At 48.9% G+C, this 23,295-nt stretch overlaps 2 protein-coding genes and 1 pseudogene across 2 annotated transcripts in view; 1 reads left to right on the plus strand and 2 right to left on the minus strand.

Moving 5' to 3' along the window:
• Window positions 1-23,295, minus strand: part of LOC119822312 (E3 ubiquitin-protein ligase TRIM39) — a 102,557-nt gene that overhangs the window by 74,086 nt on the left and 5,176 nt on the right. The window lies entirely within an intron of this gene.
• Trim26 (tripartite motif containing 26) lies at window positions 39-20,494 on the plus strand. The gene is given in 11 exon segments (XM_038341384.1): window positions 39-168; window positions 344-443; window positions 11,870-12,378; window positions 12,476-12,571; window positions 13,584-13,814; window positions 15,651-15,668; window positions 17,298-17,320; window positions 17,711-17,826; window positions 18,037-18,069; window positions 18,429-18,979; window positions 18,981-20,494. Coding segments are annotated over 9 exon segments (1,638 nt in total). The 5' UTR covers window positions 39-168; window positions 344-443; window positions 11,870-11,940; the 3' UTR covers window positions 19,113-20,494.
• Window positions 4,110-4,234, minus strand: LOC119824118 (annotated as a pseudogene).

Below are 23,295 nucleotides of genomic sequence, written 5' to 3' on the forward strand. Positions count from 1 at the left end.
GGCCAATCCCAGAGCTGGCCCCAGAGAAATCTCGGTGGAGCGCACCGGGCGCCGGGAGATTGCTGGGCGGGGTGGTTGTGGTGCTTGCAGCTTGCTACGCCCGGATCAGCTAGACCGAGAGGAGTGACCGGGCCCGGAGCGTGGCGCGGCTGAAGGCGACCTGCACCGGTGAGACACGGCGGCTCCGCCGCGCGACCCGGGTGGGGACGGCGAAGGCGGCCGCGGGCCCAAGGCAGAGCTGGACAGGCCCGGGCGCGCGGGATGGCGAGCTCGGGTGCCCGCCGCATCCCCGGCTCGCTTCTGGGCCTTTCGCTCTGAGCTCGCTGTGTTCATTGCTCTTCAGGTCCAGCCCAGACTTCAGTCTCTTCTAGAACCAAGATCCAGAAGTGAGCAGAACCCGGATGACGGTCTACCTGGTGGCTTGGAGCCCTGCATGACCAAAGGCAAGTCCTTATTTATTTATTATTTATTTATTTTCAGAGTAAACTAGCTTTGCCCCTTGTATCTGGAGCTGTGTTTTATCCCTGATGATTTACTAACTAATTAGCTTTAGGAGAAAAAGATGGTGATGCCTTTAATCCCAGCACTTGGGAGACAGATACAGAGGAAGACGGATTTCTGAGTTCAAGGCCAGCTTGTTCTTACAAGAGTGAGTTCCAGGATAGCCAGGACTAGAGAGAGAAACTCTGTCTCGAAGGCCGAAAAAAGAAAAAAAAAAAGGATAAAAAGCGTATAAATTTAACTTTTTGGAGAGAATGAGAGGAGACACTTAAAAATTTCTAGTGCATTCCAGATTTTGACAATGTGTGTGTGCTTCAAAAAAGGAAGAATGACATGCGTTCATGCATGCCTGAACCTCTTGTTGTTAGATGAAGTCATGATCCCTAGAGCGTTCCTCCCAAGTTAAAAACCAAAACACCTTTTCTAAAAGCAAGCTTTCATTAATGTTTCTAAAGTTGCAACTTGATTATTATTATGATTGTTGTTGTTATTATTATTATTGAGACAGGATGCTACCTGTATCCGAAGATGGTCTGAAAGCGGCCATGGCAGCCCATGTTACCTTCTGCCTCTTGCGTGCTTAGATTACAGAGATTACAGGCATCTGCTAGGGTGCCTGGTTGTGATTTTTAAAACTTTATTTTTTGAAACAGTTGTCGATGTACAGAAACATGAGAGAACAATCTGTGGAGTTCTATATAGCCTCCAACTGACTCCTCTTTCATTACCAAAATACTTATCCCTCTGTGTTCTCCTCCTGGTCACTGCATTGCATTTGGTTGGCTCTGACAGTTTTTAGACTTTGTCTATGTGAACTTTTAAAGTTTCGGGAGATATTATGTGACGGATACCTCAGGTAATTAACCCACAAAGAGAACGGGTTTATTTTGGCTCACAGTTTTGGAGGTTCTAATCCATGATCCATTGGTGCCTGTTGATCTGGGCCTGTGCTGAGGCAGCTCGTAGTACGGAGTGCACAGTGGGACAAAACCTGCTCTCTGTCATAGCCAGGAAGCAAAAGTGAGAGGAATCCGTCAGAGTCCCACCGTCCCCTTCTGTGATGTTCTCTGTGTCCTAAAGAGACCCACTGCTAAAAGTTTGTCCTGTTTTCCGGTCGTGCCAGTGAGAGAAACAAGCCTTTCTGTCACGAACCTTTGAGGCGCATTACGATGTAAACTACGTGCATTTGTGCATTTGTACCCTCTTATTTTATGTCTTACTCTTAGGGCTGGGTTTATGTGTTAAAAGGATGGAATTAGGTTGCCGTATTCAGAACACCTTAGCAGGGATGTCATACTGTCGAGATTTATGGTGATACTGACCTGCTCACCAGCTGAGTGTGTGCTGGTTTTCTACAGTGTCAAGTTCTGCACTGTGCTTTTCTTCCTTTGCGCACCGTGTTATTTGGAAGGAAGTCCAAATACGGCTCTGCTCATTGAAGGAATTAGGGAGCTATGGATTTTAAATTATTCTGTATGTGAAATGTGTCCCCCTCATTAATTTATTTGTAAGGTTATTTATATCAGTATGGACTTGCAGGTGTTGGTCTTAGGCATTGGATTGTAGCCCAGTAGTACTTTGTTTAGTTGCTCAGATTGGTGCAGCTTTGACTCTTGCCTCTGTGTCCTTCCTCTTTTAATGGCACCTTTTGAGCATTCAGACATTTTTTATGTGACCTTTCAAACTTCAAACAAGTTGGTAAACTTGGCCAAACAATTGCCTCTTGTCAAGAGATAGAGAAAGCTGGGCCTGCAGAGTCGGATCCGTGGATAGCTGGACTTGTTGCCCGTTCAGAGGACCTAGGTTCAGTTTTCAGCATTTATGTGGCTCATAACCATCCAGCACCCTTCTCCGAACGCTGCAGGCACGTGACGCACATGCTGACAAGCAACTTGAAGAAGAGGAAGCAGTCAGAAGCTGAGCCTTGCCAGCTGGAATGATGATTGGCTGTAGTCTCAGCACCCGAAAGGCAGAGGTAGACTGATCTCTGAGTCTGAGGCCACCCTGATCTATATAGTGTGAAATGTCTCTTTATAGTGAGACCCTGTCTCAGAAAAGAAAGAGTTGGGGAAACTGAGGCACGAGGGTAGCGGGTGACTTGTTACTTTCTACAAGAGAATAACAAGCAGGACTAGATGTTACCACGGAGCTCTGCAAACTAACTCAGGTGGAACCTTTTGGGTTAAGGCTTCTGGAGGTGGCATCCGACTTATACCCCAGGATCACAATAGCAAATACATGGGAAGATTTTGTCTGTAAAATACAAAGGGTTAGTTTAAGATTGGTCTTTAGGACGAAGTTGACTTTGGCCAAACTGATGGACATGGGATATTGGATGCTGGCCTTCCCTGAGAGGGGTGGGTAGGAGAAAATCTGGGTGATGTGGCAGACAACACCTAATACTCAGGTCCTGCTGCTGAAGTAGGTTTGTGAAGTGGGAATCTGAGAGTTTCATGAAAATTGGGAGCAGAGAAGCTCGTAGGTCTCGAATATGGGAATGGTATTTTATGGACGTGATTCTCTGATTTGTACCAGCTACTGGAGGTAAAAAGATCTTTGGCTCTTATTTTCACATTCTGATTGTCTGAGAATACCCACCCCTCACAAAAAATATCAATTATAAAGCAGTGTGATAGTGTTAGCAGAAATAGGGGACAGTTTTATTCAGGGCTAAGCTGGGTCGGAGAGAGCAGAATGTACAAGGACGGGGAAGGAGCATGGGACATGAAGGGCCTCTCCCTATGTTTTTACTTGGGGGAACTATGCAAGGGGAAGCAGGATTGAGGGCTGAATGTGTAAATTTGAGCCAGATCTCCACTCCCCCCAGAGGAGTTTAGTGAGTGAAGGGGCACATATACCATGGTGTGTGTCCGGGTCAGAGAACAGCTTGCAAGAGTCAATTCTCTTCCTTCTATCACGTGGGGTTAAGTCAGGTGGTAGGTGCCTTTACCCCCTGAGCCTTCTCTTAGTTTGAAGTGAGTCAATCCACTTCTAGGCTGGACCATTAAGGAAGGAAGACACACACCTTTGATCCCGTTATTGTAGACCAAGTTGGCCTCGAATTCACAGAGATCCACCTGCCTCTGCCTCCCAAGTGCTGGGCTTAATAAAGTCATACACCACCATCACCTGGCAATATTTGCTAAATATTAATGATATTTGTTATATAGTTAAATGGCGTGTGATATTGATTAGAGATGCTAATATATAATTTTATAGGTGTCTCAACTTTGATGAAAAATAGTAACTCCCTGTTAGCTTCCTTGAATGCTCTGCCCCCACTATACGAATCCTTGTCACATTTACCCATGGGTAGATTTTGAGTTCATTGGCTCCATTTGTGATTATTTATTTTTGAGACAGGGTCTCACTAGACCAAGCTGTTTTCAAAGCAACAGTGGTGATATACGCTCCCACCAACCAGCTCCACGGACTCACCAACACCTGGCACCACTAGCTTTACAAATCTGAATCTCATCATGTGTGCGTAACATGAAAAGAGGACCAAGCTGGCCTGGAATTCAGAGATCTCCCTGCCTCTGTCTCCGCCTCCAGGGTTAAAGTTGTATGCCTCTGTGCCATACCTCCTCCTTGTGATCCCCATGCCCCAAGGTCTCCCCCATCCACAGTACAGACTAGGAACAGAAGCCTGGACTGGGGTAGGTTTACTCTGCCCCCCTCTTTCTATATAGACAGAATAGGAAAGCAGCCTGTCGTTGAGGATGAGGAGGCCACCATTTGTAACTTCAGAAACACTGGTGTAGCTGGGTAGGGTGACACCCTCTTGGAATCCCGTCATTTGGGAGGTAAGGAAAGGAGGATCAGGGGTGTAAGATCAGCCTTGACTACGTAGCGAGTTTGAGGCTAGAATGGAACAGACGAGACTTTGTCCTATGAAGCACGATTAATAAAAACCCAGAGAGAGAAATCGGGGTTCAACCTGAAGATCAGAGAAGCAAAACAGCCAGTCATTGGCTCTAACCTCAACCTTTCTGAAATTGCGATCCTGCCTCTAGGAATCTCAGAATGAGACTGTGTCCTGAGAGCTGTCTCCTCCCATTTTATAATCCTCTCTAGGGCTGGGGTTAAAGGCGTGCAGTGCCCGGTTTCTATGGCAACTGGTGTGTCTCCTGGGATTACCGTACACCTGTAAAGCTGTAAGGCTGACTAGTGAGGATGTTTTACTTTCCCGAACATCAGGCAAGCTTTATTTATTAAAATACGATTGAAATACCACGACATTTCTGCAGCAGCTAACCCCCTCGCTACATTGATGAACCGACCCTTTCCTGCCTGAGAGCCAGTTTGTGAAAACTCAAGAGTGCCTATTCTCCCCAAATGTCGGCCATTTTTACCCTGCTTTGGTCGCTGCTATAATAGCAGTGTCTTTATGCTTCACATCAAATGTGCTGGTACACACGCCGAACCTTACTGTCAAGTTTGTCTGGTGGATGGCTCCGTAATCCACACCTTTATTTCTTCATGGTGGTGTGGAAGGCCCAGGAAAGTCAAGACTCTAACCTTGTACTTCACAACAGGTCGCTGAGGCCAGGTGCAAACCCAGGTGATTTACTAGGACTCGGGTACAGGCTTTGGTTGAGTGACTGCAGATGGTAGAAGAAGAGGCTTGGGTTCCCTACTCAGAGTTCTAGGAGCCACGGGAGGACCTGAGATGCCAGAGCAGGCTGGAGGTCTCTTGTGTTCTAGAGGGTGTGCTCGCCTGTCTCCGTCAGTTGGCTGGTGTTTTGGGTATTTCAGCCAACTGACAGGTTCCCCACCCCTTAAAGACGAAACAGGTGACAGACAAGTCCAAGCTGGAAGGGCAGAAAGAGGGTTTATTGAGCTGGCAGGTTTCAGGGCGGGGCTAAGTTTGGGCACAGGATTTGAAAAGGTGCTGTCAAGTTATGCTTTTCCCCTTCATCTCCCTAGACTGGCTTATTTCTCAAGAGATTAGCAATCAGTCTGCACAGCAGTGATGATTGATTGAGTTAGGAGCTGCAAACCAAATGACTTTACCTCTTCCCAGTTCCCGAGAAATCACAAGACTTTTTCCCCTTTCCCAGCTAGGTCTCCTTGTGACTTGCAGTGGACTTGTGTTTTTACTTGAACCAAAGGGTGTGGGTTGTTAATGTACTGATGTTTTCCCTTCACTCTGGAACTGGGGGAGAGCTTCACCCTAAGCATGGACCCCCAGAAATGAACTGGGGAAAAAGTTACTACGGGGGGGGGGGGGGGGGGGGAAGGAAGGTTGTAGGCCCCTCCAATAACCAGAGAGTAAACTTTAAACTACTTTTGCTAGTGGATCAGAGAGCACAGTGTCTTTGGCCGCTTTCAAATTCCTTGCTCTGTCTGTAACTTTCTCCTCTCTCTCTCTCTCTCTCTCTCTCTCTCTCTCTCTTCTCTCTCTCTCTCTCTCTCTCTCCCCCTCTCTCTCTCCCTCCTCCCCCCTCTCTCTTTCTCTGTGTGTGTGTGTATTTTCCTCTTTTCATGTTATGCACACATGATAAGATTCAGATTTGTAAAGCTGGTGGTGCCAGGTGTTGGTGAGTCCGTGGAGCTGGTTGGTGGGAGCGTATATCACCACCGTTGCTTTGGAAACAACTTGGACCTTTCTAGTAAAATCGAGGGTCAGTCCGTGTGCTTGTGTGTGTGTGCACATAGGGTCACAGGGATGGTGTTTCTAACGGTCCAAACTGAGATGGCCATCAGAAGTACGAACAGAGCAGCAGTGAAAATGGGCGAAATCAGCACAGTCTCGAGTGAACCCCACTGCCATGTTGGTAAAAACAGAATGGGCTGTCTCGACTTGATTCCATTCTTTGAAATGGAAAACCAGGCAGTGCGGCGGTGGTGGTGGTGGTGGTGGTGGTGGTGGTGGTGGTGGTGGGGGTGGGGGTGGGGGGGGAGAGGGTGTTTATGGATGGCATAGGGGAGAGAGCGATTATCACCGTTATAGTAAGTTAATTCCTCTGCAGCCATTTTCTCGCCCAGTTCTTGAATCTTCCTGGAATGAACCTTGTCTTCTGTGAGCTGATGATTGAGACATTGCCAGAGGGGGAGGTGTTCAGCTGAGAACTTCCGCTGGAAAAGGAGTCAGACGTGAAAAGGCTGGGAAGAATCAGTACTCCAAGGCCGGAGGGACGGGTGGGAGCTTGGTTTCACTTCTGTGTAGACGGAGTTACTGGTGGGAGTGGCGGAAAGTGAGCTGGGAGACTGGAGTAGGCCTGGGTCCACAGGACGCTCTCAGAGGAAAAGGAAGGGAAGGATTTTTGACTTTATCCCTGGGGCGCCAGAACGCATTTGGGGGCAGTTCACCAGTGAGCACAGTGACACTTTATACTAAGCTGCGTGTGTTTGGAGGGGCAAAAAGGAAGACCGCCGTCGTAACTGGAGTAGTGCCAGCCGAGGTGAGAGGTTTAAGAGAAGCCCTTCCCTGATATACCTCACGTGTGGTAGCCAGCAGGGGTGTAGCCATTTCTCTGGTTTACATAGCCAGATCAATTGCTTTTTGCCCTAAAGTCTAACCTCTCCAGGTTTGTTAGAGATAGCAAACTCTATCTAACTGATATTTACCTCTGGAAGAGTTTACTTAATTTAGATTGAGAAATAGGCCTTAACCTGTACCCTGTGAACACGTAAGTGGGGTCTCACAGTGCATGGAGCCTTTAGCTAAGTATTCTGGGATGACAGAAAAAAAGGGCCTCCTGTTGGGAAACCCAGAGACATGTTTGAGGAACTGCTGGGGTAATTGAAAGATCCCTGAGTGTCAGACTGAAAACCTAGGCTCCTCTGTTTGCCTCTCTGGGTACTGTAGTCCGCACCTGGGGATTCATTGTCTTCTAGAAGCTCTCTGGCTCATAGGAGTTTGAGGAAGCAGGAAGTAAGGTGCTAGATGTGGGGCAGAAGAAACCATAGGTGGGGGAGGGGGATTTAGCACCTAGAGCAAAAATTGTGGCTGTGAAGAAATGTGGGGCCGGAGCTTGGATACATTCCCTTCCAAACTGGGCTAGGGCAGGGGTGGGAGCAAGAGCAAAAGCGTCTGCCTGGGAGGTGTGGACCTTCACAGTAACACTTCCTCAGAGTGTGTGCAACTCAGTGATTCTCACAGCCGAGAATCGTGCCCAGGATCCACACTGCGTTGCCAGAAATGACAGTGTCCCTTGTCCCGCCCCCGCCCCCGCCCCCTTGTTGCAGGTTCCGTATTTATGAGAGCCTCAGCTTCGTGAAGAGCCAGAGGGAGACTCAGCGGTGGATGGAGAGTATTGCAGGCCTTTTTCTTGGCATCTCCTTGCTTCTGTGGAACTGTAGCTGATTTCTGGCTCACTGGAGGGGCTGGAGATCCGTTGCTCCAGGGGCAGGGGTGCATATGGCTTCAGGCGCAAGGTAATAGGCAGTAGCTTCCTGTGGATTCAGAACTCCCCTTTGAGCAGGGAGTGGTGGCGAACTTTCCTAATTTGCTTTTCTACTGCTGGGGTAAAACAGTCTAACCACAGCAACTTGAGGAAAGAATTTATTTCAGCTTAAATTTCCAGGTCATGCTCCATCATGGAGGGAAGTCGGTGCAGGAATGCAAGAATTTAAAGGAACAGTATCTACTAGCTCACTTACTGCTCGGCCTCAAGACTGTGCCTAGGGGAAGTACTGTCCACAGTGTGCTGGGCGCTCCTCAATCAGTAAACAATCAAGACAGTGCCTCACAGACGTGCCCACAAGTCTCATTTAGGCAGTTCTCCAACTGAGGCTCCGTGTTCCAGGTGACACTAGGTTGTGTCAGATTGCCAATTAAAAAACAAGATGTGAACCGCTCACTTAAGATGATTTTCGTGACTCTATCTTTCTATGGTTTCTGCTGTCTGGAGCCAGGCATGGAGGGGAGGATAATGTTTGCATCTTATTGTGGAGGTAATCAGAGAGAACACCGTCAAGGTGTATATGATAAAATGCGGGAACGTAGTTACCTGGGAAAGGTATTTTTAGAATCCCAGCAGAGGCACACGGCTGTGATCCCAGTTCTCAGGAGGCAAAGGCAGGAGAAGAGAGCATTCGAGGCCAGCCTGAGCTGCTTAGTGCCGAGATTCTGCCTCGTCAAATAGAGCACAAGAGTTTGTGAAGGGTGGTTTGCATTTGACCTGACAGAATAAACTATGGAATGGGTGTGGTCTTCCTCGGGCCCTCCTCCCTTCCTCCCCCTCTCCCCCAGCATTTTTTTTCCCTTAATTATGCAAGCTTGAGCTCCTTCCGTCACTGAAAAGCAGAAAGTGCTGTCTTAGCAGGAATGCTTGAGCCGGCCTGTAGTGAAGTCTAGCGTGCTTTCAGCCTGACGTGAAGAATGCTTGCGCCTTTCCTGTCGTCAGTACTGCTCAGTTTACTGAGCCTTCTGCATAGCTGAGCTCATCTGGCTGTCATCAGAGGAGCTGCTCTCAGGCCCCGGTTCACGGTGTGCTGGGGTAAGGAAGTGGCGTGGATTGGGCCTAAGTTTTGGCACTGGGACTGCTTCCTAGCTCTGTGCCCTTTAGCATAGTGGTTAACAGGGCCAAGCCTGTGTGTGTGAAATAGCACATTTAAATGGCAGATTCCATTGCCCCAAAATTGTTGGTCACCTAGTTAAGGGATTCTAGAACCTGAACTTTGAGCCTGGATTATTCAAGGTTTTGAGTTTATACCTCGCGTCTTACATAAAACACAAAGAGGAGTCTTTTGTAGTCAGTCAGTGGGGTTGGCCTCTCAGGTTATGGTGACCTAGAAACAAGACTCTGAACAGTTAGCATGGATTTTGGTTGTTCTGACCCAAACATTAGTTCAGTAGAGCATTGGTTAGGTTTTCAGTACTCTGGTTTCAACAATTCTAGTGGTTACAGACCTTTTTAATGCAATAGAAAGCCATAACCTTTGTTCCCCCCATTTTTTGTATAGTTTTATGAAACCATCTCGATGTGAATTGTAGTTACGAAACTAAATATTGTAGCATCTATTGCTGAAAAGCAGAGGTCTTCATAAACTATACCGTAAAACTATCACTAAGTGCCATTAAGATTATTTCCATTTAAATCTTTCTTGATAGTCCCTGAAGCATTGTTATAACTACATTTTGAAGCCAGAATCCAGGCTAGATTTATCTTTTGTGCTTGCTTGCTATTACTGTGGTCTTCTTTAGTTTTTATTTCTCTCTCTCTCTCTCTCTCTCTCTCTCTCTCTCGTCTGTGTGTGTATGCACAGCTTGCAGGAATGGGCTCTTCCCTTTTATCTTGGGGATCCTGGTTGTCAGTCTTGGCAGCAGATGCCTCCGCGCCATCTCTCTGTCTCTACCCTGGTCTTTTTAAAAGACCAATTGGTCTGTGGCTGCCCCAGTTCTGGATTTGTCTGATTGTTTCCCCATGGTGTGGTTTTAACTTCGCGTTAGTAGCACCTTCTCTGTGATAACTTAGTGCAGTGTTTTTCAAAATTGCCTATGTTTTCCATAAGCTGGAAGTTAAATCTGAAGGCTTGATTACGGTCACTCAAGTCAAATATATTTTTGGCAAGAAAGCTTCATGGATGATAGTGTTTGTTTTCACTTAGCTTTATTTCTTGTGTGTGTGTGTGTGTGTGTGTGTGTGTTGCCTGTAATTTTGTCGGCACACCATATGTCTGGAGAGGCAGGTTGTCACATTCCCTGGAACTAGAGCCACACACAGTTGTGAGCTGCCATATGGGTGCTAGGAATATCGAACCTGGGACCTCCAGAAGAGCAGCAAGGTTTTTAACAACTGAGGCTCCTCTCCAGCCCCAGGTGATGGTGCTTACCTCTTAAAGTTCCTTATCAGCCTGTGCCAGATTTTTCTATTTAGTGATGACCGGTTTGGTTGCTTGGTTAAGGTAACCAACCACTGGGTTTCTCCTAAAGTGCATTAGGAAATAATTCACTGTGGCATTGTAGGGACTGCCCCAAACCGGTCACCTAATGGCCTTGATGTCTGGTGACATTTGTGTTGTTGTAGTGGCAGCTGCTGAGTGCTTATATTGTCTCCCTACTCTCTTGAAGCCCCAAGGGGGCCTCACTAATTCTAAACAATACTAATCAGGTGCTGTCTTGGCTAGTCTCAGTATCTGATTCTGTTAACCCTTCTGCAGCATTGCCCAGGGATCTTCTGTAAGCCCTGCGGTGTTAACTATAATGGACAGCATAGTTTTCATTCAGCTTAAAAAGATCTAAAGACCCACTGGGCCCAGCACGAACTGGCTTAATGTGGGCTTCTCGTGGTGAGGGCGTCATATTTTATGTGGAAAAAAAGGACTTGTAGCTGAGCTCTTCATAGGAAATTGTAAATTCTGCCCTTAGAGGTACCCCATTCTTTCCAGCAAACAAACAAAAATAACAAAAAGCTGGCCTGGCTTTTAAACTTCCAGGCCATTCTATAAGTGGCTAGAAAAGGCGTCGGGAGCCCCACAGTTCCATTTCCTTTCCTTTGTCAAACCCTCTGCAGTGGGTTAAACTGAGAACGCTGGTTGGCCCTCAAAAGCAAACCGAGGGATTAGATCAGACACCGGTAACATTTCTGCTAACATTCTGGGGACTTGATCCATCTTCATTTGCCAGATGAATTCCATTTCAGGTTGGTATGTACATTTTTTTTTATATTTATTATATATATTTTTAAGAGCCACACAGGTCTAAACCAGGGTCTTTTGGTTCGTATTCTCCGCAGTATAATCCTCATGTTTGTATAGTTCTGTCCCCTGCGGAGCACGTTTGTGTGTCTTCATACCAGATCCCTAGGGAATCAAAATTGCATTGTCTCCGTGGGCCATGTGGGCTGCAGCAGGTATTATGTCTGCGTGTGTCTGTGTGTTTACCGTCTCTGAGCTCTGTTGATGGCTCTCATTGTACCCATTAGTGATGGTGTCGCTGTCCCAGCACTGCAAACCTGCAGGGTTACTTACTGTCCCTGTGTCCATAGCAGAGCCAGCTTCCCGTGAGGCAGGACCCTGCATTCCTGGTGCCATTTCCAGTTTCTGCTCCTAGAATCCATCCAGAGGACTGAGGAGCCAGGCGTCTGGGTTCTCTCCCTGATTTCCTTCTAGGAACCAGGCCTATGCGTAGTGTTCCCAACAGATTCTCCTGCTTAGAATCCCCGGTCGGCCTCTCTTTCCATTTTATGGATAAACTGAGGTTCAAAATACTCATGACTTCTGTTGTCACGGGGGTAGGACGAAGGATGGAGCCGTGGAGGCCGACCTTCTGTGTCCCTGGAAAGGCCCTGCCTGCACAGCCCAGAACAGCCACAGAAGATTTCTCCTTTCCTGGCTCCCTGTGATCTCAGCTTGAACAATCCTGGGCAGGGGTGCTGCTTGCTCTTCTCCTTTTTGCTGAGTCTGCTCTTGATTTCAGGTCTGGTCTCTGAGGAAGACAAACCCTACCAGGGAACAGAGACCGCCCCCGCCCCCTAATCTAAGGGCACAATGGCAGCCTCAGCCCCCTTGAGGAGCCTGGAGGAAGAGGTGACCTGCTCCATCTGCCTGGATTATCTGCGGGACCCGGTGACCATCGACTGTGGCCATGTCTTCTGCCGCAGCTGCACAGGTGATATCCGCCCCATATCTGGGAGTCGCCCAGTCTGTCCGCTCTGCAAGAAGCCCTTCAAGAAGGAGAACATCCGGCCTGTGTGGCAGCTCGCCAGTCTGGTGGAGAACATTGAGCGGCTGAAGGTGGACTCTGGCAGGCAGCCGGGAGAGCTGGCCCGAGAGCCGCAGGACATGAAGCTGTGTGAGCGGCACCAGGAAAAGCTGCACTACTACTGTGAAGACGACGGCAAGCTGCTCTGTGTGATGTGCCGTGAGTCCCGCGAGCACAGACCCCACACTGCCGTCCTGGTGGAGAAGGCTGCCCTGCCTCACAGAGTGAGTCCCCAGGCCTAAGGGGAGGGCCGTTCTGTCTGGTGTCCTGCCTGCCACAGCTCAGGACACTAATCTCTCTCCACTGCTTGTCTTTCCCCAGGAGAAAATCCTGAACCACCTGAACACCCTAAGGAGAGACAGAGAAAAAATTCAGGGCTTTCAGGCCAAGGGAGAAGCTGATATTCTGGCTGCGCTGGTACGTGGAAGTCGTGGCTGAGAGGCTATGTGTGTTCCAGGGAGGGACCGGGAAGGTGGGAAGTGTTTCTAGGAGTGCTTTAAAAGTATGGGTGCTAGGCTGGCTTCAGACCAACTGGAGCTAGCACAAATATGGGGAAGGTTGGCCTGCCGTGTCCCTGCAGGAACTGAAGAACCTGACTTTGTGCTCTAAGGGTGAAGATGTGATTTCCTGAGTAGAGAAGCAGCTGGGGGTGTTTGGGAGGGGATGCCAGCAATAGGACAAGGACGGTCTGAACAGCTCTGATTGAGGCTGTCTGGGACAGTACGGAAGACTGGTAGGTAGCACATTGTGTGTTTTCGCTTAGACAGGTCTGGAGGGACAGCTGATAGGTGGGTCCAGTTGTGGGGGAGTGTGGGAGTGTGTTGGGAAAGTGGGCATTGGAGGGATTCTGGGGTCAGGCCTAGCAGTGTGTCGTCAGGCCGTGAAAGAGAGAGTAAAGCTGGAGAGAACTCAACTCCACAAAGGACCTCTAGGTCCTGGTGTGCTTGGACGCCCTCATCTACCAAGAGGGACCGAGGACTCAGGCAGACTCCAGCCTACAGGACAGGACTCGGTCCCTGGGTACTCGCAGTCCAGCCCCACATGGGAGGGATAGGGTGCACTTAGTGTGTACAGAGTAGTAGGGATGCTGGAGGGGGAAAGGTTGAGCATAGATATCATCCCTCACGCAGAGCTTCCTGAAAGAGGAATTTGAATACTATCTAGAAGGGTGAAGTGTCATCAGTGGGACACACTGGCTTCCTTTTGCTCCAAGACACACTGGTCACTTAGAACAGGCTGTTACAGCAGTCAGGCAGGGTTGGCTTTGAGAGCAGTGAAGGAAATGGACTGATTGACAAGTCGTAAGGAGAAGAGAGTGGAGCAGGAGCACCCCGTGACTTTCTACTGAAGGTCTAGGAGTCCTCAGAGGATCGAGCGGGCCCCAGTTCCTAGAGATGTCACGCACACATACCCACCCCTGCCCTTACAGACGAAGCTGCAGGAGCAGAGGCAGTACATCGTGGCGGAGTTTAAGCAAGGCCACCAGTTTCTAAAGAAGCGGGAGCAGCACCTGCTAGACCAGCTGGCCACCCTGGAGCAGCTCCTCACTGAGGGCAGGGAGAAGTTCAAGACCCGGGGCGTCAGTGAGCTTGGCCGGTTGACTCTTGTCATCTCCGAGCTGGAAGGCAAGGCACGGCAGCCTGCTGCGGAGCTAATGCAGGTGAGAGGCCCAGGGCCCGAGTCGGGGACAGGGTAGGGCCTGGGCTGCCACTCTTATCTGGCTTTTGAGGAAATCCCTCCTCCTGGGTCCTCAGCTTCACTGTCTAAAATAAATGAATGGGTGTGGTAGTATTACCTGTCTCTCCACATGAGCTTAAACACTGACCTGATATCACTCTAGGAAAGTCATCATCATCTACAGAAAGTGTCTAAGAAATCTTACAGTACCGTAGAACTGAAGGTCTCTTATCATCTTCCTTCCACGACGTGAGACTGCTCATTCGTTTCCCAACTGCCCAGACCCAAATAATAACACAGAAACAATATTAATTACAGCACTGTTTGACCAATCACTTAGGCATATTTTTAGCTAACTCTTACATCTTGACCAGTATCTATCAATCTGTGCTTCGCCACGAGACTGTGGCCTACCATCTTTCTCCTTCAGCAGCTGTGTGGTGTCTCCCTGACTTCGTCTACTCTCTCTCTCTCTGTTCAGATTTCCTGCCTGGCTTTACTCTGCTAAACCATTGGCCAAAATAGCTTCTTTAATAACCAATGGTAATAAAATATATTGATAGCATACAGAGGGGAATCCCACATCAGTCTTCCTGTCTCAGCCTTCCGAGTGCTGGGATTTTATAGATGTGGCTGAGGTAGGTACTTATTGGTAGATGCCTTATATGGCTCTGGAGATGAGGCAAGGTTGAGCTCTGGCTGCCAGGATCCCGAGATGCATCTAAGGGGAGGCCAAGTGAAGAAGGAAGATAGATGGGCGGTTCTTGTGGACACTGGGGCATCCTCCTAGAGATTGACAGGTATGAGAGGTGCCTCAGGACACGCAGGGAGAGCAGGCTGTCAGATTGCATGGTACACCTCTTCCTCCTTCCCTTATAAGCCAGGAAAGGGCTGTCTGCTCGGTTCCTCTGACTCTGTGGTTTGAGGTAATGAACCTTTCCGCCAGCGGAGACACACAAAGGTCTCTAGGAAACGGGATTCCAGGCCAACGGCAAGGCACATCAGTAGCCGGGGGCGAGAGACGGTGACGCCAGTCCCTAACACAAGCTTCGTAAATAGGAGGCCTCTCTTTGTAGCACACTGAGCCTTAGGTAAAAGGGCTGTTGGTCCAGGCCCTGGGGCTGATTAGGAATGAGGTCCAATTTAGCCAGGTATCCTGCCCCCAGGCTTTGTACTTTTCTCTTTGGTCCCACGTTCCCGTCTCCTTCCTTTGTATCTAGATAGACATTGCCTCTTCTCTAGATTTCTTTTATCAGACTCTAGGTCCCTTGTCTCCTCTCCCTTGTTCCACTTCTTTCTTTCCCTTCAAGGAGCACATCAGGCTCCCAGGAGCCCGTCCGTGTGTGGGTGTGTAAATATGATCTGTGAGTGGGGCAGCTGAGTGTGCTGGGGTCTGTCACCAGGGTGTCTGTCTAGAGAGTATTTCCCCTGATCTGCCCTGGGGTAGCTCCTATGCAGAAGCCCCAGTCTGTGCCTCGGGGCTCTGCCCCCGAAGCTCCCATGGTGGCAAGTGCTGAGGAGGGAAAATAGGGTTTCTGTTTAAAAACGACACAGGATGCTGGTGTTAGCAGGTTTTGTCTGTATTTGGGTTTCCCCCGAGCAAATCCCCTCAAACCTTCTGGAACAAGTCCTTAACCACCACAGTTTGACAGCTGCACTTCTTTTCCAAATTGTACCTCCCTGAGAAGCCAGCCTGCCCTCTGCCCATTCCCCTTCACCCTCTAACTCCCCTAGCACCTGTCACTAACACAATATGATGTTATATATATTTTTATGTTGATTTTTTTTTCTCCCTCTCTTGTCTGCTTCCTTCTGCTAGGATGCCTGCTCTACACAGGTAGGGATGTGTCTTTTTTATTGCTACTTCATACTTGTAGGTCAGTGCTTGCCTGGCACAAGGAATCACTTAGCAAAGGTTTGTGGACTGAGTGAGAGGCAGGTGAAAGTCAGTCAACACAGAATGGTGGGGCTTCAGGCTCAGCAAAGCAACATCTCACGAGGTGTTCCCACCCTTGCTGCCCTTCTGCACGTCTTCCCCTCATGCAGACAGCACCACCGTCTTCTTCCTGCACAAGGTGCCTGTCCTTAGTGATCCTTGGCCAGCATATCTACTGGGATGCTCTAGAACAGTCATGGGATGCCCAGCTTCTCTCTTGTGCCCCCTGCTGCCGTTTCCAACTCCCTGTTCCACAGCGGCCTCCAGGGTGACCTCCCCTGTTCCCATCACCTCCGGCCAGCACTTGCCGAGGAGCAGCCAAGTGACTGGTCACCTAGGGTCTCTGCTAGCTGCTGCCCAATCGCTCATGTAGAGCAGAAGTTCCTTTCTGTCTTCGCAGCAGTTCAGAGGTGTGAGTCTAGAGACATCCATGAGGTCATCCAAGACTTGATTTATTTGCCGCTGTCTAGTCTTGGGAGTATTGTTCTCAGCCGTAAAATCACTGTTCAAAGTTCAGCCAATGAGAAGAAAGGAACTAGAAAGCAATTTTTTTTTTTTTTTAAAGAACAAAAATGAGAAGTTTTGGTCTTTTCCCCCCTGCATCCCATTGGGACTTAGTCACATGACCAGACTTCATTGTAGGGAATGTGGGAAATGTAGTTTCTTGATTGGTCACAAGTCATGCCAGAACTTAAGGAGTTTAGTATTATAAAGAAGGAGAAAGGACATGTAACATGGCTTAGCAGATAAAGGCACCTGCTACCAAGCATGGTCACCTGAGTTTAACCCACAGAACCCACATGGTGGAAGGAGAGCACCGGCTCCCCCAAGTTGTCCTTTGACCTCCACATACATACATTATGGTATAACGCGCGCGCGCGCACACACATACACCACACACACACACACACACACACACACGTTTAAAAGCGGAGAGGTCAGGGAATGGGTGCTAGGGATAGTTGCCTTTTATCCCACTCTGTGTCACCCCATCCTGCCTGCTGTGATCTGGCCCTGCCTCCTCTCTGAACCCTTTTCCATTTCTTACCAGTCTGTACCTGGCCAGTACTTTATCATTCTTCAAGCCCTAGCTTAAGTGTCTCCTTGAAGCCAGGTCACTCGCCACCTCTGGTTATTTGTGCCCTTATGTTGTTTGCTCATTTTATTTTATTTTATGTATATGGGTGTTTTTACATGAATGTATGTCTGTACACACTTGTATGCTTGGTGCCTGTGGAAGCCAGAAGAAGGCATTGGGTTCCCTGAAACTGGAGTTGTAGATGGTAGTGAGCTGCATGTGGGTGCTGGGAATCGAGCCTGGATCCTCTGGAAGAGCAGCCAGTGCTCTTAACCACTGAGCTATCTCTCCAGCCCATTGTTTGTTTTCTAGCCCCTCTTGACTATCGCTCCCTAGGGGAGGAAGCCATGTATATTTTGCTTGCTGTTGTGTGCCTGCCTGTTATATGGTGTTGACTTATGGATGCAGTTTTACTTAATTCACCTTGGTGCTTGCATTTTCTTCCTTTGCAGGACAGCAAGGACTTTGCCAACAGGTAAGAGTTTCCTTTGCTCATTGTTACTCCTACTTCTGTGGTCATGGTCCGTGTAAATGATGGGGAGTGATAGGCAAGGCAGCCCTTGTTCCATCCCATGGCCTTTAAGAAAGCGTAGTCTTTGAAGGCTAGAGGCCGTTCTCTCCCCGTCCGACTGGGCTTATTGTCTTCACCTGAAGACCAGCGGTAGCATCCAAGCCTGGCTTGATAGAGTGCTCACTTGTGGGATCTGCTTGGTGGCCTTATGTCCTGGTTTTGTCTTTAACCAGCTTTTCTGTCTCTTGATTAGGGATAATCAAGGCTTTCCTGCTTGCTCTAGAATTGTCACAGGCACTGGCAGAAAAGCAAGAAGAGCCAAATGACAGGTTGTTGTGTCTGTCACGTTTTCAGGTACCCACGGAAGAAGTTCTGGATTGGGAAAGCCATCCCTCACATGGTTAAGAGGAAAGCAGGAGAATTCTCAGATAAACTTCTCTCTCTGCAGCGAGGCCTCAGGCAGTTCCAGGGTAAGCACTGGGGACAGCACCAGGCTTGGAAGTTTCCTGGCTCCTCACTTCCATTTTCTCCCATCTCATTCTTCCAAGGAGCTCTAGCATCTGTATCTTCTCTCTTTGGGATCTCCAATGGAACCCTGTCCTAGAATTAATACCAAGTAAGAAACAGGTTCATGAGTTTGCTAGTCTGAAGCTCATTTCCTTCTTCTTTTTCCTCCTTAGGCAAGTTGCTGAGAGACTTGGAGTACAAGACAGGTGAGTAAACAAAACACTCCCCGCTGTGGAATCCCCTCTGGTATCGCCCAAAGGTGGCCCATGCCTTGCGTTTCTGGGTACTGTGTAGTCTACAGTATTGGTGATGCTTTGATGTCACAGGTCGCACTTCTGGTCCTTCTCATCTACCTGACCACGTGGTCCTTTCAGAGCAAACAGCCAGAGGTCATCCTACCCAGACCTGTGCTGTGTGTGCTGAGTGCCTCTAGGGGACACCCTTCACAGAGACTGACGTAAACAGTACTCTTTGGGTTGTGCGGTGAGGCAGCACTGACACTACATATGGACAGTGGTCTTCCCAGCCTGCCATTGACACCATTCCTTCCTCCGTTTCCCCACAGTGAGTGTCACCCTGGACCCACAGTCGGCTAGTGGGTACCTGCAGCTCTCGGAAGACTGGAAGTGTGTGACCTATACCAGCCAGTACCAGAGTGATGGCCTGCACCCCCAGCAGTTTGACTGTGAGCCAGGGGTGTTGGGCAGCAAGGGCTTCACCTGGGGCAAGGTGTACTGGGAAGTGGAGTTGGAGCGAGAAGGCTGGTCAGAGGATGAGGATGAGGGGGAAGAAGAAGAAGAAGGGGAAGAGGAGGAAGAAGATGAGGAGGCTGGCTATGGGGATGGATATGAAGATTGGGAAACAGATGAGGATGAGGAATCACTAGGGGAGGAAGAGGAGGAAGAGGAAGAAGAGGAGGAGGAAGTTCTGGAAAGCTGCATGGTGGGAGTGGCCAAAGACTCTATGAAGAGGAAAGGGGACCTGTCCCTGAGGCCAGAGGATGGTGTGTGGGCCCTTCGGCTCTCCTCCTCAGGCATCTGGGCTAACACGAGCCCCGAGGCCCAGCTCTTCCCAGTGCTGCGGCCCCGGAGAGTGGGCATCGCCCTGGATTATGAAGGGGGGCACCGTGACGTTCACCAATGCAGAGTCACAGGAACTCATTTACACCTTCACGGCCACCTTCACCCGGCGTCTGGTTCCCTTCCTGTGGCTCAAGTGGCCAGGAACACGCCTCACGCTGAGACCCTGAATTCCAGAACCTGCCTAGGCCACACTACAGAATCTGCAGTTCTCTGAGATTCAAGGACTCTTGAGATGAAGAAGGGTTGCCTGGATCCCATACCTGTGGAAGCTTCCTTTCTGTGGGATCCCAAAACTGTGTGATGGAGGACATGCTTGGCCAGAGCGGGAGGTGGAGGGGAGTCGAGGGGCATCACATCCCATCGCACCCATGTCCCCACCGCCACGGCCAAGCTCTCTCAGCGCTGTTGCTCCGTATTTCTTGTTCTAACTTCTCACCCCCCTGCCCCGTTTCCTCTGGGATCTCCTGCTCTGAAGACCAAATGACCCCCTCCTTCCTGAGCATCCATTTGTCTTGACTCTGTGCTCTCTGCTGAGTAGGGGCCGCATCAGCGTCATTTTCTGGTTCAGTTGTCCAGTGCTCATAGGCATTGAGTGACATCTGAAACCTTTTTGCTGTCCTCAGACTTGAGGTTCCTCTTTCCCCAAACTGCTCTTGCCTACCTTCCCTGGCTTCCTACCCCACTAGAGTTAAATATCTGAAGAAGCGAGAATGAACATAGTCCAGACCCACTCAAGTGTCCAAGGCGGTGTGAGTTTGTGCCCTGAGTGCTGGTGGATCATCCCCTGGTGTAGTTAGCAGAACTCATGGCCTCCAAACCCAGAGCTGAGCAGGTGGGACTCCCCAGGGCCATCTGTGTCTCCGAAAGCATCTAGGTACCGTGACTCAGGCAGCAACTGTGGTTAATAAATTGCCTCTGCAGAGTAGTCCTTGTGAAGGGAGTTTCTAAAACAATCCCAACATCTTGCTCTTGATCAGTGACCTACGAACACTGAGGCCAGTACCCAGGAGGTCAGAACTACCCCTGCCTTGGGGTCTCCAGCTACTACTGCCTCTGGACAGCTTTAGGCCTCTGTTGTTGGCACCAAGTAGTGTCCAGAATCACTGTCTTCAGAGCTGGATTGGAGAGGGAAGACAGGATCGTGAGGAATCTCAAACCCCCGTCCTAGGTCTTACTGTGAGGGGCGCGCGTGCTGTGTCCCCCTGCTGACCCAGCACCAGCCCCTTTCTTCAGTCACCACGGTCCACAGTTAGCCAACACGATGCCCCTCTTTTTATCCTTAAACATTCCACATTTCCTCTTCCTGTCCTACTGTTCAGCTCCTCTTTGCTCTTGAGAGACTGCTCCCAGACACCGAATCTTGGTGACCGCAGAGTCACCACTGTCTCAAGACCCGAGCACTTTGTATCACATGCTGCCTGAGCCACTAGTACACACCCGGTGGCTCCCTCGCCACCCTTTACTTCCTGGAATTAATCATCTTCTCTTCCTTCTCTTTTAATTCATTTCTCGTGTCTTTATGCCTAAATAAACCACAAGTTCTTTTCAATGGTCAGAAATCTCAAGACAGTCCTCTGGTGCTGTCTCCAGTTTTATCTTGATGCCTCTGAAGTGACCTTGAACCTAAGTCATTGATTGCCCCTCTGTGCACAGCTTTTTAGATCCCCTTTTGTTATTAGACTGGGAAGTTCCGGGATTTTTCCCCCAAGGCCTCTAGCCCATGCTAGCCACGGTCTCCTTAGGTGGCTGAAGATGATCTTAAATTTACAGCCTCTACCTTCTAAATTCTGAGATTTCAGGTAGGTGCCACTATGCCTAGTTTATACAGTGCAGGGGACTGAACCCAGGGTCTCAAGCATCTTAGGCAAGTACTTCCTCAGCTGCATCCCCAGCCATGGTCCTGGTTCTAGACCCTGTTTCCTCTCCCTGTTTACTGTGTTTTGGTCACACATTATCTAATAACTTCCCGAGGTGAGTGTGGAAGTTGATTTTTTTTTAAATCTTCAGTATCTGGAACTGTTTATCTCACTTGTACACTGAAGGGATTCACTGTAGGATTATTCAAACTAGTTTTCCTTCAGAATGTCAGAGGATTGCTTCACTGCCTTAAGCTCCCATTGTTCAGAATTCCCAGGGGGCACTCTGCCTCGGTGGCCCGTTTCTGTTTTACAGAGGGATTTGAAAGTCTTATCTGTATCCTTACTCCACGTACTAGCACATTAGACACTTGAGTGGTACATTTGAATGCTCACACGCGTGCGTGCACACACACAGAACTTACATACATACATAAAATTAAGGGACTGGACAGGATCTCAATATGTAACCCTCCGTAGCCTGGAACTCACTATGTAGACATGGCTGGCCCAAGACTCTGGGTGAGATTTAAAGGCTTATATGCTGCTGCACCTAGGGGAAGGAAAAAATTGTTTTACAGGTATCTGAGGCAACCTAGAAAAAGGTTTATCTTGGCTCAGAGTTCTGAAGCTGCAGTCCATGATCATCCGTCTCAGTGCTTTTGGTGTCTGTCATCAACATATCCTGGCAGGCATGCTTGACAAAGTCACACATCTCATCAGTTGGGAGACAGTGAACCAGGCTCCCATAATCCCCTTCCAGAGCACAGCCCAGTGACCTAAAGACAAGCCACCCCGAGAACCAGTCATTTAACAGAGGATCGTTCAGAGGCCTTGACCATCAGAACTGTAGACTCTTGCCTGTCCTAGCTCGAAGTTGTCACAATAGATAGATTAGACACAGAACACATAGGCCTGTGGGTAACATACTTTATTAGAACATTGAAAACCTGTACAAATGACCTGAAAGGGCTTTGGGATGCACCCAGAGTTGATGAGGCCCCAAAGCATATCCAGTTTTTGTGTCCAAAAGCCACTATAAATTAATGCAAGCCAAACAGAGTCCTGGCTTCCCTACACTGATCACTTTGAAGCTTTTACAGGTTTTTGTTTTTCTTTTTTTTTTTTTTTTCCCTTCTGAATCCCTTACTGGTGTCCAGGGCATATCCTTCCTTGCCTGCCCCTGGCTCTTCACTCAAATAGGACTGCAGGAAGCCGAGTGTAGTCAACACAGATTAAAAACTGCTGTACAAGACTCCAAGACAATATATTCCAATCCCACTTTTGAAGGCTAACGACAGAGCTGGGTTCCAGGCTGCTGGCGTCTCGGCCACAGTTGCTGACCCCACCTCAGTCATTCAAAGTCAGGCAGGAACTTGTTTTCCACTTGAGGTAGGAATAGAGATGACAGTTGTTGCAGTGTTCTAGGATGTTTGCAAGGTAGTCCAAGGCCATGTCTACACGGTGAAGGACAGCTATGTCCCCCGGTTCAGGACAGGTGGGTGCTGGCCAGCTGGAGCAAGAGCCTCAAGAGCCTTCAGTCACTGTCCTTGGTATCTAGGGCCTGCTCGCCCCACATCCTGGCCACCTCGGCGCCCACTCCTGTGGTGCAGCTGACATTCAGGTGGACGTTACGTCTTCGAAGATCAGGCTCGGGTTTGTGGTCTGAGGGTTCAGAGTGACCTCACACATGCACTGCCAGGCTGGAGCATCGTCCATGCCTGCTTGCTTCTTAGGCCTCTATTTCTGGAGGACAGATGTGAGAATTTGCTTCTTATTAAAGTGAGGTGGCCAGGCTACAGTGCAGTGCCTGGGACCTCGTTAAAAGACACTGAATCTTGAGCCCCACCATAGGCCACTCAGACAAGAGCCTGTATTTTAACCAGGTGTCTGGAGGGCATTTCTACACTAAGTTAAAGAAGTAGGGATCAATGTAAGAACAGGCAAGTGCATGTGGGAACAGTTAAGCTCCAATTTGAAAGTAAATGTTATTTTTGCTCCTCCCTCTCCTCTCAGCACTTTTTTTTTTGTGGTACTGGGACTTTATGCATTCTAGGCAAGCAAGCTCTAGCAGAAAGCTATTAGTACAGCCCTAGAGCCCACACCATCCCCAGAAAGAGTGTCCGTAGCTAAGGCTGACCTGGAACTAACTCAGAAGCTCAGGCTGGCCTCGAACTTGTAGCAGTCAGTCTGATTGCCTTTAGTTTTGGGGTTGTAGCCGTGTGCCACCACACCCAGAAAAATGCTAGTTTTTTAAAAATATACAACATTAGTTCAAATTTACATCAATTGTAGCATAATCCTAGGCAAAACTCGGGGCTTAGTACATATTTTGAATGACTATAGGTAACAACATTCATCAGTCACTGTGTCCAGTACTGTGCTGAGCTCTTTGTATACGTTAATCCTCATATGGATTCATAGTGTAGATGGTTATTGTTTACATTTTATGGTGGAGAGAAAAGGCTTAATAGTTTCAAGACCCCAAGCTGTC

This window comes from Arvicola amphibius, chromosome 9, assembly GCF_903992535.2.
Source record: "Arvicola amphibius chromosome 9, mArvAmp1.2, whole genome shotgun sequence".
NCBI lineage: Eukaryota > Metazoa > Chordata > Mammalia > Rodentia > Cricetidae > Arvicola > Arvicola amphibius.